Genomic DNA, 15,275 nt, shown 5'->3' with positions numbered 1-15,275 from the left:
AAAGGCCCTACCTTTTATATAGCACATTGGGAATTGGATAGTACCATATGGAGAACGACAAACATTTGACCCCTGACTCTTTCAGCTGCTTTTTATGTTAATGTTGTGATTGCTAAAAGCAGAGCAACTGGACATTGGTCCAGATCCAAACTGCAAAGCTATTTCTGTAGGAGATGAGATACAACTTGGATAGGGATCTTTCCCAGTAGAGTTCAATCTTACTACTGCCTTCATGGATCAGAGCTCCTAACTTTCAGGGCAGAAGTTCTTTCTGAGAGAAAAGAGGACCGAAAAGAACTGAAGTCAGGGAGACTGTGGAGTGGTTGAGATGTTGGGGAAAGGCAGTCGACTCAGTAGGCCATTTATTCCCAAGTCTCTCTGTTGCTTTGAATACCCGGTATGGTACCTTCTGTATTGAAGACATTTAATAAATATTTTTCAGATGACTAGTGAAAGAGTGAGTGAATCCTCAGAGAACCTTTAACATTTGAACCCCATCCTCATTTACTGTCAGCCTAGCTAGACCACAACCATCAATAATGGGCAGTGCCAGGGTGGAGTCACAGTCGGGCTCCCATGGCTACATGTGCACGTAGTGTATGAAAGTGACCAAAGACCAATTATTTTTTTTAATTTTTTAATGTATGGGTGTTTTGCCTATCTGTATGTATGTCAGCATGCAGTGCCCATGGAGGCCAGAAAAGGTATTAGATTCTCTAGAGCTGTCAATTCCAGTGTCGGTGTTCAGAAATGAAGCTGGCCTATTGCAGGCCTTGTTGTGCTGGCCCTGAGGGCTTCCTAGTTTGGATGCATATTACATATATTTCCTATTTGTCAGAATGTTTTTATGTGAATGTGAGGGCTACACATGTGGGGGGGGGGATATGTCTGCATGAATATGCATATGTGTAGAGGCCAAAAGTCAACCTCAAATGTTGCTCCTCAGAAGCCATCCACCTTCACTTTGTTGAGTCAGATTCTCTTCTTAGCCTGGAACATGCCACCTCTCAGCTGACTTTATACATAGGACCTGGGGACTGACCTCATGTCCTCATGCTTCTAGGTCACATACTTTACTAAATGAGCTGTATCAGCAGCCCCCAGCATTTTTTTCTCAAGTAATTTCACTTAGTTTTTAATGACACCGTGAATGCTAGTCATGGGTCTTTTGTTTTGTCTGTTTTGAGACAGTGTCTCAGTATGTAGCCCCGGCTGTCCTAGAACTTGCTATGTCAACCAGGCTCACCCAAATCCACTTGCCTCTGCCTCCTAAGTGCTAGGACTAAAGGCCTGCATCACTGAGCCCAGGTTGGTTACAGTTCTAACACTTTCCAACATAGCATTGTGAACTGGGTCACAGTGATTTGGCTTATCTCAGACACATGCACAATACTGGTACATAATGACAGTAGGGGTAGGCGTCCTAGTTTCTGTAAGTAGGAAGGAAGCACGGTGCTCACACAATAAATTGCCCAATGGACAGTGTTTCTCAGAATGGATCTTTGTTGCTAGGAAACACATGGCTTTTTGTACTTCAACACTCAACTCGGGTCTGCTTTGGGAAAATCCATTTGGTTTACATCATTGTTTAACCCTGAAGGAAGTCAGACAGGGCAGGAACCTGGAGGCATGAGCCGGTGCATAAGACATGGAGGGGTGCTGCTTATTGGCTTGCTCCCCATGGTTCACTCGCCTTCCTTTCTTATAGAACCCAGGACCACCTGCCCAGGGTTGGCATCACTCACAGTGGGCTGGGCCCTCCCCCATCAATCACTACTTAAGGAAACATGGACAGCCTGATCGTACGGAGGCATTTTCTTAACTGAAGTTCCTTCCTCTCAGGTGACTTCAGCCTGTGTCAAGTTGAAAACCCTCCAGCACACCAATGAGACAGAGTGGGAATTTTTTTTTAATATCTGATATTTGTAGCATAGCTAGCTTGTTTTGCATACTGTGAGAAAGAAAAAAAATTCTACCTCGACACGAATACAGTTGAGAGCCTCATGGGGAGTGACTCAGAACTCACAAAGGGAACTGCATCCCAACCAGGAAGCCTTCAGGGCCAGCACAACAAGGCCTGCAATAGGCCAGCTTCATTTCTGAACACCGACACTGGAATTGACAGCTCTAGAGGATCTAATACCTTTTCTGGCCTCCATGGGCACTGCGTGCTGACATACATACAGATAGGCAAAACACCCATACATATAAAAATTAAAAAAATAAGTCTGGAAAAAAAAAAGTGCTTCAGGCTGAGTGTGGTAACTCACTCCTTTGATCCCAGCACTTGAGATACTAGAGCAAGAGGATCACCAGTTCAAGGCCAGCCTGGACCTTGCGAGTTCCAAGCCAACTTGAGTTGCAGAGTAAAACTCTATCTAAAAAAAACAAAACAAAACAAGACAATAAGTGTTTTCCTTTGGTTGTTTGAGAGTTTTATGGCAAACACTTGGCTTGAGGATCACTGGAATGATCAGCAAGACAAAAGGAACAGCCAGGAAAGCAGACACCCAGCCCGGGAGAAGTGTCCTCCCTCCTCGCTGCTTATCTCTGAGCAGCCACCAGGGCAGCCTGTCCCTGGACCTGCTCTTTTGTTCCTGGATCAACAAATAATCAAAGAAAATAATGTTCTCTCTTCCTGCTTTAAAATCTCTCCCAAGTTGAGTCTTCCTTGAACAGTACTGATAACATGAGAGCAGTCACTGGGACTTCTAGATCCTATCTGTTCTGATTTCTAGACAAACTGGGGCTCCTCCCCTCCTCCCCAACTCTTTAACCATCTCCTCTCTACCAAGCTCCTGAGGATCCTCACTTCTCATTTGGATCCCGGTGGCCTCCCTAGGGACCCCCTGTCTTCTCTCTCCTGGAGCCGCACATGTTAACAATCATTTAAAGAAAATGTACAGAAAGGACCAGACAATTTTAAATTTTTGCATAATATAGATGGGCATTTAGGTGTATACTATCTGCCTTTGGTCCCGATGAAAGTTCCTTAGAGAACTTTCTGGGATCTTCCTAAACCTAGCTTATCCTATAGTGGAATTCCAATACCTAGCGATGCTCTCCAGATAGCAGCGTTGGTTATAACCATTCTAACAACCAGGTGATACTGTACACTGCTGATGGGAAGGGAACATTTGGATGTTGACCTCAAAATAGTGCTAAATGGCATATTTTGTTTATTCCTTATGATTTCCACTGTCTGGGAAACTCTACAAGTGAGTTCTCATTGCCTGGTTATGGTAGCAATGAATGACAACACAAAGAACAAGTTATAAGTAGATTAAATCCAAAGGCTTTTGGTCTTGGTGTTTGAGTTTATTGATGGAGAAGTAGAATGTGAGGTAAGGAAAATATACAACCTATTATCTAAAGCTAGCAGTAGTGTCTTCCTAAGTTCTACTAAGACGGTACTGCCACCTGCTGGTTGTCAGGAACACCAACTTACCTCCTTAAGTTCCTTAAATATTGTGCAGTCTTTAATTTATAAACTCCACACTAGGGCAGCTGGTTAAGGTGCTTTCCAGCAAGAGTCAGTAAACAGAGGGTGCATCCTATGGAAATTAAGAGAATGACGTCAAGCTGGATTAACTATTTCAGATACAAAAAGAGGAGCAGGGGTGTGCCCACTCTTTGGCTTGGGTTCACGGGACAGCCTAGGGGAGCAGAACAGCCCTCAGTAAGATACTGGCAGAGCCACACACACACAAGGCTCAGCTCTGCTCTGTACTGCCCTGCACTTCCCACCACCCTCTCTGCAAAGTATTTGACTTGTAAAAATAAATAAACAAGACACCTAGCTTCCCCTCCAGCTCATGCATGCCTCCCTCGGTTTCAAAAGTTCATGTGGGAAACTGCAAACTATGAAACTCAGCTCAAATATCAAAAATTTTTTGAAATGGTAAACTATACAACTCAGTTCAACTATCAAAACTCCTATTTTGTCTTAGAGATGTGGCATCATGTTCGTGACGACGTTTAATATGGTACCTACCACTAGTCTTTAAGTGTTCTCCAAATCTAAGGACCCTTTGTTCTCTTAGTCTGCCAAGGAGCACCCATGAAGAAAGGCTCCATATCCTACCCTGTCCAGAGATCTACTGTGGTGACTGCCCTAGGCTGATAAGATGGGAATGTTCCCTTCTCCTCGGTCAGTTTGGATAAGCACAACAGATTGGCGTAGACTGAGTAGTTATCATTTACCAGATATGGTGGCTCATACCTGTCAATCCAGCATTTAGGACAATGAGGTAGGAGAACCAGGAATTCAAGGACAGCCTACATTCCATATTAAGGCCTTGTCTCAAAAACCAACCAACCAAACAAACAAACAAACAAACAGAACAACCAATAAGCTAAACCAAGTAAGCCTTTGTTTTCCACAGCTGTGGAGATTGGGGAGTGTGAGGTCATCAGGGTGTCAATACTGCTGAGTTCTACACAGGGCTCTCTTCCTCCTCCACAGATGGGCACCTTCCTGCTGCCCCTTCATGTGCAAGAGAACAAGAAAATAGGAGAGTCCTTTTGTCTTTTCCATCAGTGTTCTAATGCCATCCGTGAGGATTCCACCTTCCTGACAAAATGACCTTCCAAAACGAGCCACTTCCAAATGCCATCTCAGAGAGATACAGATACTAAATACATAAATAATTAATTCGTCATTGGTCTGTATTATGGAAGGCCATCTTATCTTACTGGCTGTTTTTTGCTCCCAATACCACACACACACACCTCTCCTGTCTCCTTCTTCTCTCTCTCTCTGTATAGTCCTGGCTGTCCTGGAACTCACTTTGTAGACCAGGCTGGCCTCGAACTCAGAAATCCACCTGCCTCTGCCTCCCAAGTGCTGGGATTAAAGGCGTGTGCCACCACGCCCGGCTCTCTCTCTCTCTCTCTCTCTCTCTCTCTCTGCATTCTTCACCCTCTTCCAATCCTAGCTTCCCCCGCCTCAGATACATTATCCATTGTCTCCTCCCTGCCCCCTCCGGGCTGCTACGCCCAGTGTGGCTGTGCTCTCACTTGTTCTGAGATAGTTTTTATTTACCAAGTTCAAGAATGGTAGCAGTGTGGTAGAAGGGCACCGTGAGTAAGCTATGGGCCACAAAGCAGGTCCAAAGGTGAAATGCTTGTCTTTCTGGGTGTGCCTTGCCTTCCACGAGTGCTCAGAGATATTTCAAAGACACATTGGTATGGTCTCCATTGATTCGAGTCTCAGGCTTTCAATGTCTACAGAGCTTCCCCGAGTTAGGACTTTCCTACACAATGTTTCCTCTGCATATTCACAAGGCTTCTTCTCTTTTTCTGTTTCTAGATAGAGGAACGAGCAGAGTTTTTGAATAAATCTGTGCAGAAAAGGTAAATAGAATTGACTGTTCATTTGAGGCTCATCAGCTGTCTCACTTATGGAGAGATCCTCCTGTCTCACATTTTCATGTCTGTGCTCCTTTGGCAGTGGTGTCAGATCTACTCACCAAGCAGCAGTAGTCTCCAAGATTGACAGCCGGCTGGAGCAGTACACCAATGCAATCGAGGTGAGCCCTGCCCCCTGGTCACAATCCTGCGAAACAGAAACAGGCTGCGGCTACATACACCATCACAGGAACACTTGGAGTGATGAATGAGTCTGTTACCCTCAGATTAGAATATTAATAATGATCTCTATAACTATGAAATAGCTATGGAGATGCACAATAAGAAATATGCATTTGAGACTTTTGAATAGATTGTTTTTTTAACACCTGTAGCCTGAAATTTTCTTTGAAAAAAAAAAAAGTAAAATGGATTCAATGAATAGATTTTCCTTTCCTTTAGATTTCTTAATATGGTCTTAATTTGGTGTGGGCGGATACTTTGCCTGCACCCCTGGAACTACAGTTTTGATAGCTGTGAGCCACAGTGTAGGTGCTAGAAACCAAATCTGGGTCTTCTGTAAGAGCATGAAGGCTTCTAAATCACTAAGCCTTCTCTGCAGCCACTAATAAATTGATTGATGTAGACACAGATGCATCTTCAGGTTGGTTTGCAGAGAGCTTCTATTAACAAACACGGCAGAGTAAAACAGCATCAAGATGAGAGCTAACTTGTGTTTAATCAACATCCCCTTTAATTGGTCAGTTAGTATTTAAAGGGCCATAGCTTTATGCTTCTATCTACTTTTTTTCCACTCAGTTTACCTGGGACTTTGATAATGTTCGGAAACAATGTATCTTTCTCATCTTGTACCAAAAGAGTGGCATCAGTGAGCAAGACATGATGCTGATCTGGTCCTTCTCTTTGCATAGACTGGAGCAGTAGTGATGACCTTCTGTGTCAGGGCATTAGCAGTGAAGTCATTGGCTTGGATTCCTTTGCTTTTCTCCTCACCTTTGCTCTAGGAGTGGAGATGCCTATGCAGTGGCCCACAAACAGCGAGCGGGATTAAAAAGAGAAGGCCTTATGATGTATCAAGTCCTTAATGAAGCACTAACACCCAAGATGTGATTTTGTTTTCTTTTGTACTCACAAGATTGGTGTCCACTAAACTATGACAAGCCATAGACGGCTCATTTCTCTGGTCAGATTGGTCCTGGCATGAACAGATTGAATGAAGCTAAGACTGTGGTCTCAGACTTTGCCCAGCCTTTTAGGATCATTCTCTTAGGGCCACTGAAGATATTACTCATCCCTGCTAACCTATCGGCCATGAACCAGGACTGATGGAGAAATGTGTGTCACTCTGCCACTCTGGCTTGTCTTTGTTTACAGCGGGGAAAGTGTCTCAAAGACACTCCCTCCCTTCTTACTTGTAGTCTTAGTTCCCTCTGGTATATTCTCTGTACTGTTCTGCCTCGGCCTGTCGGTTTTGAAGACTTCCCTACTTTAGGACATATGCATATTCTGTCTTCCTGCACAGAATTCGGCCCCCTATTCCCTTTCCCACCCTGAGTCCCTGGTAGAGTCTGGCTGTAAATGCTGCTACCTTAGTGTTCCCTTAGCCTTACTTATGCTCCCAAACTAAGGATCATTCCCCCGTTGTGTGCCCTCTTCTCAGGCTGTACAGCAATCCATTGTTTTCATAGCATTTACTACAATGAGAAAATTATCACTAGTGTACCAGCTACCGTCATTTGCCCTATCAAAATATAAGTTCATTGCGGCTTATGGAACAAACTGGCTTGCTTTGACAAAGCCTAGCAAAGTTCACATACACAAGGTTCTAAAAATCTATCTGCTGGGACTAAGGAGTTGGCTCACAGATAAAGCACTAGTCGTGTGTGTGTGCGTGTGTGTGTGTGTGTGTGTGTTTACATTATAGATAGACACAAATGCATAATAGGGGCAGAGACAGGGATTCCCTGGAGCAAGATGCCTAGCTAGACTATCAGAATCAATGAACTGCAGGTTCAATGAGAGACCCCGCCTTAATGTATAAGGGGGAGAAAAATCAAGGAAGACACTGGACATCACCCTCTGTCTCCACATGCACATCACCCCCCTCTCTGTCTCTCTCCCTCTCTGTCTCTCTCCCTCTGTCTCTTTCTGTGTCTCTCTGTCTATGTGTCTCTGTCTGTCTCTCCTTTCCTCCATCTCCCTCCCCCCACACACACACATACAGATACACACATATGCATACAACACATGTACATATATATTAGATGCCTATCTACTGGAGAGGCTTGGGAACTAGCTCAAGCAACAAGAGCCTAGGTTTGAGCCCTAGAACCCACATATAAAAGTCACACTCGTTGTAATCCAGGGCTGAGGAGGGAGAGACAAGCAGATTCCTGGAGCCCACTGGCCAGGCAGCCTAGCTGAATCCATGATCCCAGGTCAGTGAGAGACTTTTACTCAAAAAGGGGGGAAGGTGTAGATAACCCCTAAGGAACGGTATCTGATCTCTTACACACACACATACACACACACACACACACACGAGCCTATATAAAGATGTACACACACATACCTCTGGCCTCCACATGCATGTGCACATACATAGATATGCCTGAACATGCAAACACGCATGCACAACAACAACAAAAAAATCTGCAGAAGAATTGGGGTTCTCTGTCACCTTAATGATAAATAGAGTCCTAAAATTCTCCTTTCTGAAAGATCCTCTGCTCTAGCTCTGATGGTTTGTGTGGAACATCACATCATCACAATGGAGCTGCACAACAGAAATGATGAGCCCCTTCTTGCAGAAGTTCACACTGTGATATTTTCAGTTGATCATATTGAGTAAGACCAGCTCAGTATAATTTTGTGAGGACAAACTTCTCAGCGCTCTCCTAAAACTTATTTACCCATCTCAGGGAACAAAGGCTTCGAAACCTATGAAGCCCGCAGCATCTGATCTCCCTGTTCCTGCCGAGGGCGTCCGCAATATCAAGAGCATGTGGGAAAAAGGGAGTGTGTTCTCAGCCCCCTCTGCCTCGGGAACACCCAATAAGGTATGGGAGTGGCTCTCAATGGGTTAAGTTTTGAAGTATGGAATATTTTTTTCCCCATGTGTGTTAGGAATTGCTACAATTCACTACAAATACAATAAAGAATGTATAATCTGCACTTGGATTTGCCGCCCCTCCCCCAAAACCAACAAACAGAAAATGAAGCTCATAGAGAATGCATTCATGGGGTTCCCTATGTGCTCTGCCGTGGCCATGGCCACTAAATGAAGGGTTTGAGTTTAATTATCATCCATTAGCATTGGGGTGGGATGAAGGGACATGAAAGAAAAATTGATATTCCTTTTTTATGATTTATTTTTATGTATGGGTGTTTTCCCTGTATGTATGTACCTGTGTACTGTGTGCATGCCATGTGCTTGCAGAAGTCAGAAGAGAGTGTTGGATCCTCTGGGACTGGAGTTACAGATGGTTGGGAGCCACTATGTGTGTCTGAGAATTTAACCTGGGTCCCCTGGAAAAGCAACCCGTTAGAATTCTCACCCTTCCAATGTGGGAGACATCAAGAGGGACAAAAATCAACACAATAAATCTACATTACAAAGGAGAGTTTATTAAATCGGCTTGTATAGTGGAGGCTGGGTTAACAGTGGTCAGCTGCACACTGGAGGTGGCTGTTTGGCCCCTCAGTACTGGAAGCTTCAGCAGTCCCAATCTGGTGACGAAAGTGGGGCTTTAGTCCCCATTGGAAAGGTGAGAACACTAGGTTTCCAGGGCATCGGAAGGAAGGCTGGTTACCAAAACAACAGGACAGATAACTTCCTAGCAAGCCATGAAGCAAACAGACAAAGCAGTCCTCTTCGTATCTAGCCATGGCCAGAAGGTGCTGCCATCTTGAGATGGGACACTAAGTGTCTCTCCCCATCAGCTCTAGTTAATCTTTCAGTCAAGTTGACAATCAAGAACAATCGCAGATTAAGGATATCTTAAAGTTTACTCAGATTGTTTTTTGTTTGTTTGTTTATTTGGTTTTTTTTTTTTTTTTTTTTTTGTAGGAAACTGCTGGCCTGAAGGTGGGAGTTTCCAGCCGCATTAACGAATGGCTAACTAAATCACCAGATGGCAACAAGTCACCTGCTCCCAAGCCTTCTGTAAGTAGCCCAGGGATTTCTGAGTCTCTGATCTCACAACTTCCACAGTAGAATGGAAGAGCAGTTGGCTCACTTGCCTGGGAAAGACGGCTTTCCTGCTGCTGCCGCTGCCGAACACACAGTGGTCATGCAAACTCAGAGCACCGAAGTAGCTGAGTCACGATTACCCACAAGCTAAGACAGAGCCTGGCCTCTGTCTGAGTCAGGGGGGAACCATGATGATGTTGGGGCTCTTCAGTTAAGAGCCTCTGCATCTGTCACTTTTTTCCTTTAGTTATATACTTACTTATCTACCTCTTTAACTGGCTTCTATTCAACAAATCAAACACAGGAATTTGAACACAAAAGCCATACTACTTTGGCTACTTTTCTATTCCAAGTATTCCAAAACTTATCCCCAAAACACTGTGTATTTTGACTATTTTGAGGCCATGTTTTCTAATTTTACCTAATTTCTATAACAACACAAAATACAGTTATTGAGCAGTTATTGAAATATTTGCCTTTATATATATTTTATTATATATGTAATATAAATTGAATAATTTGTTATCAATATATGCAAAGAAAAAAAACATAAAAATGGAAACTAGAAAACTGGAACCCCTCTCCCATGACCAGTAAAAACTACAAAGGCTAGCTACATTATCGTAGAGAAGTAAAACTGCATGTAGTGCGTGCAAGCTTGCTATGCAAATATTTCTTTAACCCTCTCATTGAATATATGTAACCACCTTACACTTGTTGTTACACGAGCCATTCACATTCTCCAGTCAGCCCTCTCTGCTAAACTGGGTCTGTAGCTTTCCTGGTAACAAGGTAGCAGAGAATGAATTGCCATAACCCACACTCATTTGTATTTTCATTTTTTATTTTTGTGTTTACTTTTGAGACAGAATCTCTCTATATATCCCTGGTAGCAACCTGCATTCTATAAGAAGAAAAACATCCCAGATTCCAGGCCTTGAAGGTGTTTTAAGCCCCTGCAGCATTCCATTGCATCTGTTGGCTCTACATCTAGTCTTCAAAGGCACTAAGTCCTGGCATGTTCCAAATTACAAGGGAGAGATGGAAACCTCTGTACTCTCTTCTTAGGTGTAATATGTTGCACTCTTTAGTTAATATTCTACCCAGGAATCTTTGCCTAAGGCTTCACAAGAGCTATATGCCAGTATGAAATCAATTTATACTTGTGAAAAAATATATACTGAAAAACATCTCCTCTCCCTGCCCCCAAGTAGGATAGGGAGTCAATAAAAGAAGAAAAGGGAGGTGAGACGCCACACCCAGATGTGTCTTTGGGACCTGAAGTTCCACCACCAGTCATCTTGACATAAAAAGTAGAAATTATTTTTTAGCAGAAATAAGTTATGGTCATTTTTGTCAATGTTATGTTTCTGGACCCATGATTACTATTTTTTTTTTTAGTTTTTAAATTATGGATCCCTTTGATAGCCAAATAAAACTAAAGACCCTTGTATTGCTTGTAAATTTGAGAAGTCCGTGGACACACTCCACCCCCCTTCAGGGACCCTCATGAGGAAGAAAGGAAGAACACACAGAGGAATGCTTTCTCTTTGAGTATGGCCTCCTAACTCTCTAGAGGAGACTATCACTTCTTTCCTCCTATGCTTATAGCATGAGTGGTCTATTTCATTCCTGAACCAAGTTGTTCCCAATGTTTGGTCCAGAGCTTCTCTCTTTCTTTTATCAGCACCTGACCTCAGTAGCTTCCCATCTTCGATATGCCATCCTAGTGGAAGGGTTAAATGTAAGTGGAGTCTTTAATACCATAGATGTAAATGCATTAAGGATCCCACCCCAAAGATTAGTGATAACAGTTCCTGGGGCTATTGATAAGGCCTCCCACAAAGTGACAGGACAGAAAAGTCATACAGGGACTTTACCTCACATTTAATAAGTGATGCATAGATCGATCTAGAGAATGCAGAGAGGGAAGGAAAATGACAGTCTAGATTTTAGTGATCACTTTCTTCTCGTTGGGTTTTGTGGGTTTGCGTGGCTTCAAATAAGGACCAGATTGGAGTAAGAAATACATATTTAATATCGTAAGTAAAATACTAGTTTGGTTTTACTCACTAAGCCCCTTTAAGCTTTGCATACATGCCTCTGGTAGTATATTCTTCCAGGATTTTAGACCCAGCACCTAGTGTGTCATATTACAGCTAGTCACATGGCAATATCCTGGAAGAAGATAGTGACTCAGAACCGAGGTAAGACAGGACAGGCAAGAGCCACTGCTTCTGTGGGTCCAGCAGAAAGGAGGGGAGGTTTCAGTGTGGAAAGGCTACTGGAACTCTGCAGATGTGTAAAGACTGTCATTGTCCAAGGACGGCAGGTTACAGAGATAAGTCAGCCAGAAATCTTAGGTCCTGTCCATGAGGTGCCGCAGTGGTGACTGGAAGCTAAGCTCTGACCCACACCATTGTGGGTCTTTTTTTTTCCAAGTCATAATTTGAGCACATTTTTGAACTACGGAAACACACATTCTTGGACATACTGGTTCCAGTCCCTCTTTCTTCCACCAGCCTCTTCAGACATGTGTGTTTCCATCTTCAAGAAGTGTGATGTCGAGGCTCTGACTAGACTGATCCTGAGCCCAGGACGTTAGAGCATTATCTGTAAACAGTACCAATAGGAGAAGCCCAGTAGTACCTTCTGATCTGGGCCAAATACAATTTATTCTCAGCTCATTTCTCTGATTCTCATGATGGGGGGAGAAAGCTAAGGTTTGTTGTCTACAGGTGTGTCTCTTTTGGCCATTAGTCAGAAAGAGTTATTCCAACAAAACAGTCTTTGTCCATAGCAGAACCTCCTCAAGAAGTACACGAGTATTTCACAGTCCTGGCATTCGTGTGTTGACATCTAAAACTCAGAAGAAAAACCACCCAAAAATAGTAGCTATGCTATCATCTTCAGAGACGCTAAGAATTACAAGTGCTCACAATTGTTAGCCCCATCCCCTAGAAAATTAGCAGATTTAAAAATCAAACATTGCCCTGCCTAATGTGTCTTACTGGGGCATCCAAACTATTTATGAGTTGAGTTTATAGGCTTCTAGGGTGACTTTGTGGCTGGAATTAAATTCTGAATGTTTTAGCTGGTTTGTCTACTCTTTGTGTCTAAACTGTATGTCACAAAGCAATTAAAGTGCTAACTTGTCTTTCTTTTTGTTTAAAAAAAGAGAATGATGTCTTTCTCAGCTGGCTTCTCTTCTTCACTCTTTCGTCTCTGGTTGACTGGAAACCTGCCTTTCCTGCCTTCATTTCTCCCACCTCTCCCAGAGTGGGTCTTTCTCTAACATGTAGTCTGGTCAGGTAATTCCATTTATACTTCCTCTTTGACTTGAAAATACTGACTTACAATGTGGATGTTGATATTTTCTTAGAACACCTTATTTAAACTCCTTAAGTGATCTTGAAAGATTCAACAAGACTATTTGAGGGAAATGCAATCCATTTTCTTATGTAGAAAGTAAAATATGTCACCTATGAATCAAGTAAATAAATGATTATACCCACTCTTTCGAGCTCTGCCAGCATGTTCCTTATTATAGTTGCCAACGTTTTTAAGTCTTCTAGACAATTTGGCAACTTTTACCCACGTTGGCAAATGTAGTGGAATTCTTTTTTTTTTTCTTTAATATGATTTGTTGCCTAGTGTTTCCAAGTTAAACAGGGATAGTTTTCTAATAGAATGTTGGTAACTCATGTCACAGGCCCATCAACTCAAAGTATGACAAATCTTCACATGGGATTATTTAATACTGCATGTTTAGTGTTAAGATGCCAGTACTCTGTGTCAGAAATATGTTCATCAAAACTGGTATCCCTGGAAAACTACAGTTGCTAGCTCTGCTTTCCTAATGAGAGAAGGCGTTGCCAGAGTAAGCAGTACTATTTCAGTAAAACACATTCATTTTCTCCAAACCACCTTGTGCCAAGTACTAATATAAGCAAACACTCAAGAAAAGTAAATGAAACAGAAATTTGGATCCTTATCCAAATGAAATTAATTATGAACTAGAAAGCAAGAACTCAAGACTATTTAACTACTGTGCATCATACTAGGATTTGCACATGGTCTTAACATACATCATCAACTGCTCACTCCTCTCAGGGCCACCATTTAAAAATAAATAGTCGTTTATTTTTGTGGGGGCTAGATTCTACTAATCCACTCCTGGATTACACACTTGGCCATCAAGAAACACAGGATTTTAGTATCTTCATTTAGGTTGCAAGACACTAAGATAGTGATCCTGCAGAGGGAAGTTGTTAGGGGATAAATAGAACACTACAGGGAATGAGCCTGGGGGATGGTAGACAGCTAAGAAAAGAAGATGTTTGTGAGCATAGCAGCACAGGGGCTATGAGAATTTAATGCCATGCAGACAGTACCAAAGATAAGATGCTTCCAAGTGCACTGCCTGAGACCTGAGTGGGCCTGTGAAGCACTATGAACTTCCAGCCTGCCTCTTGGGAAAGCAATATGGGCACCTGTAGCCGGAGAACAGTTAGTTAGTGAAGGACCCAGATGCTGTATGCATTGCCAGGCCAAGGTCTGTTCACAGTCAGGGAACCAACTAGTGCTTCTTCCATTTGGGACCTTTGGTGCAAAGTGTCGATCTGAACAAATGGTAGATGTGGTGGCTAGCTTACTTCTGCCTAGCCAGAAAGTATTAATGGTCAGCTATCTTGTGCTTTCTGCTCTCTTTTCATTAGGACTTGAGGCCAGGAGATGTATCTGGCAAGCGGAACCTCTGGGAAAAGCAATCTGTGGATAAGGTCACTTCCCCCACTAAGGTACTATACTGGGAGAATCGTGTGTCAGAGATTGGGGTCAAAGGAGAAACATTGCTGACTCACAAGTCTGTGCTTAGATGACCATCAGATTCTAAAAGTTCCCTGTGTAGCCCAAAGAAAGGACAATTTACAAAGCCATTGACACTGCAGGTTTGTCAGGCTTACAACATAAATGGCTTGACAACTCCTACATAGTTGTTACAGTTGTGGAAAAATCTGGCCAAGAGGGCCATATGTGATAACTATGGTCTATCTTTCTTTGCAAGGTCCCTGACTGGCTACACAGTTATTTGGGGAAAAACAGAGCTCTTAGGAGAAATCATGTGACAACTTCATTGGCTCCATTTCTAGAACTGTCCTAAGAGACATTTCCACAGCCTCAGACTCCAGATAGCTATGGCAAACTTTTAAATAGACAAAATATGCAACCCTGTAAAAACCAGTGGCTAAGGATGCCTGGGTTTGCACACGGTTCAGAACCGCACTCTGTGTGGTATTTAACAGATGCTCAGAGCAGCAGTAGCACTGCTGGTTGTAGGAGGAGCTTATTCCTGATTTAGCCTTTCCCACTTCAAGAAACAGAGCCAGTCTCGTCCCTCAATGGGAGAAAATTCAGAAAGAGTTTAGAGATCAGTAATAAGTACCGCGAGTGCAGCTCAGGAGTGCAGAGCCCTAGGGGTAGAGACTTCTTAAGCAAACTCCAGACTAAAGAGCTCACTGGAGGCAGCTAGAAGACGACTGAGATCCACCTGAGTGAGGGAGTGGCTGCTTCTTTTCCCACATTTTGTCCTCTCTTGGATCCGGGGCAGCTGCCTGAGTCTGCCACTCCGTCTTCTCAGCTATATAGTACATTTTCAGTCCAATGAAATCCACTAGTCCAGCTGTTCTAATTCCATTATTGAAATGATTGCTAG

At 43.0% G+C, this 15,275-nt stretch overlaps 1 protein-coding gene across 6 annotated transcripts in view; it reads left to right on the top strand.

Moving 5' to 3' along the window:
- Cald1 (caldesmon 1) overlaps nt 1-15,275 on the top strand; it is a 183,933-nt gene that overhangs the window by 164,637 nt on the left and 4,021 nt on the right. For all 6 annotated transcript variants that reach the window (XM_085840746.1, XM_029478314.2, XM_029478317.2 and 3 more), the window contains 5 exons: nt 5,312-5,355; nt 5,453-5,531; nt 8,292-8,429; nt 9,440-9,535; nt 14,281-14,361. In XM_085840746.1, the coding sequence (XP_085696872.1) occupies nt 5,312-5,355; nt 5,453-5,531; nt 8,292-8,429; nt 9,440-9,535; nt 14,281-14,361 (438 nt within the window). The remainder of the gene's footprint in view (nt 1-5,311; nt 5,356-5,452; nt 5,532-8,291; nt 8,430-9,439; nt 9,536-14,280; nt 14,362-15,275) is intronic.

This window comes from Mus caroli, unplaced genomic scaffold (genome assembly GCF_978045245.1).
Source record: "Mus caroli unplaced genomic scaffold, Mus_caroli_1 scaffold_7, whole genome shotgun sequence".
Lineage (NCBI taxonomy): Eukaryota > Metazoa > Chordata > Mammalia > Rodentia > Muridae > Mus > Mus caroli.
Note: the sequence above shows the minus strand (reverse complement) of the source record. Positions and strands in the feature narration are given on the sequence as shown.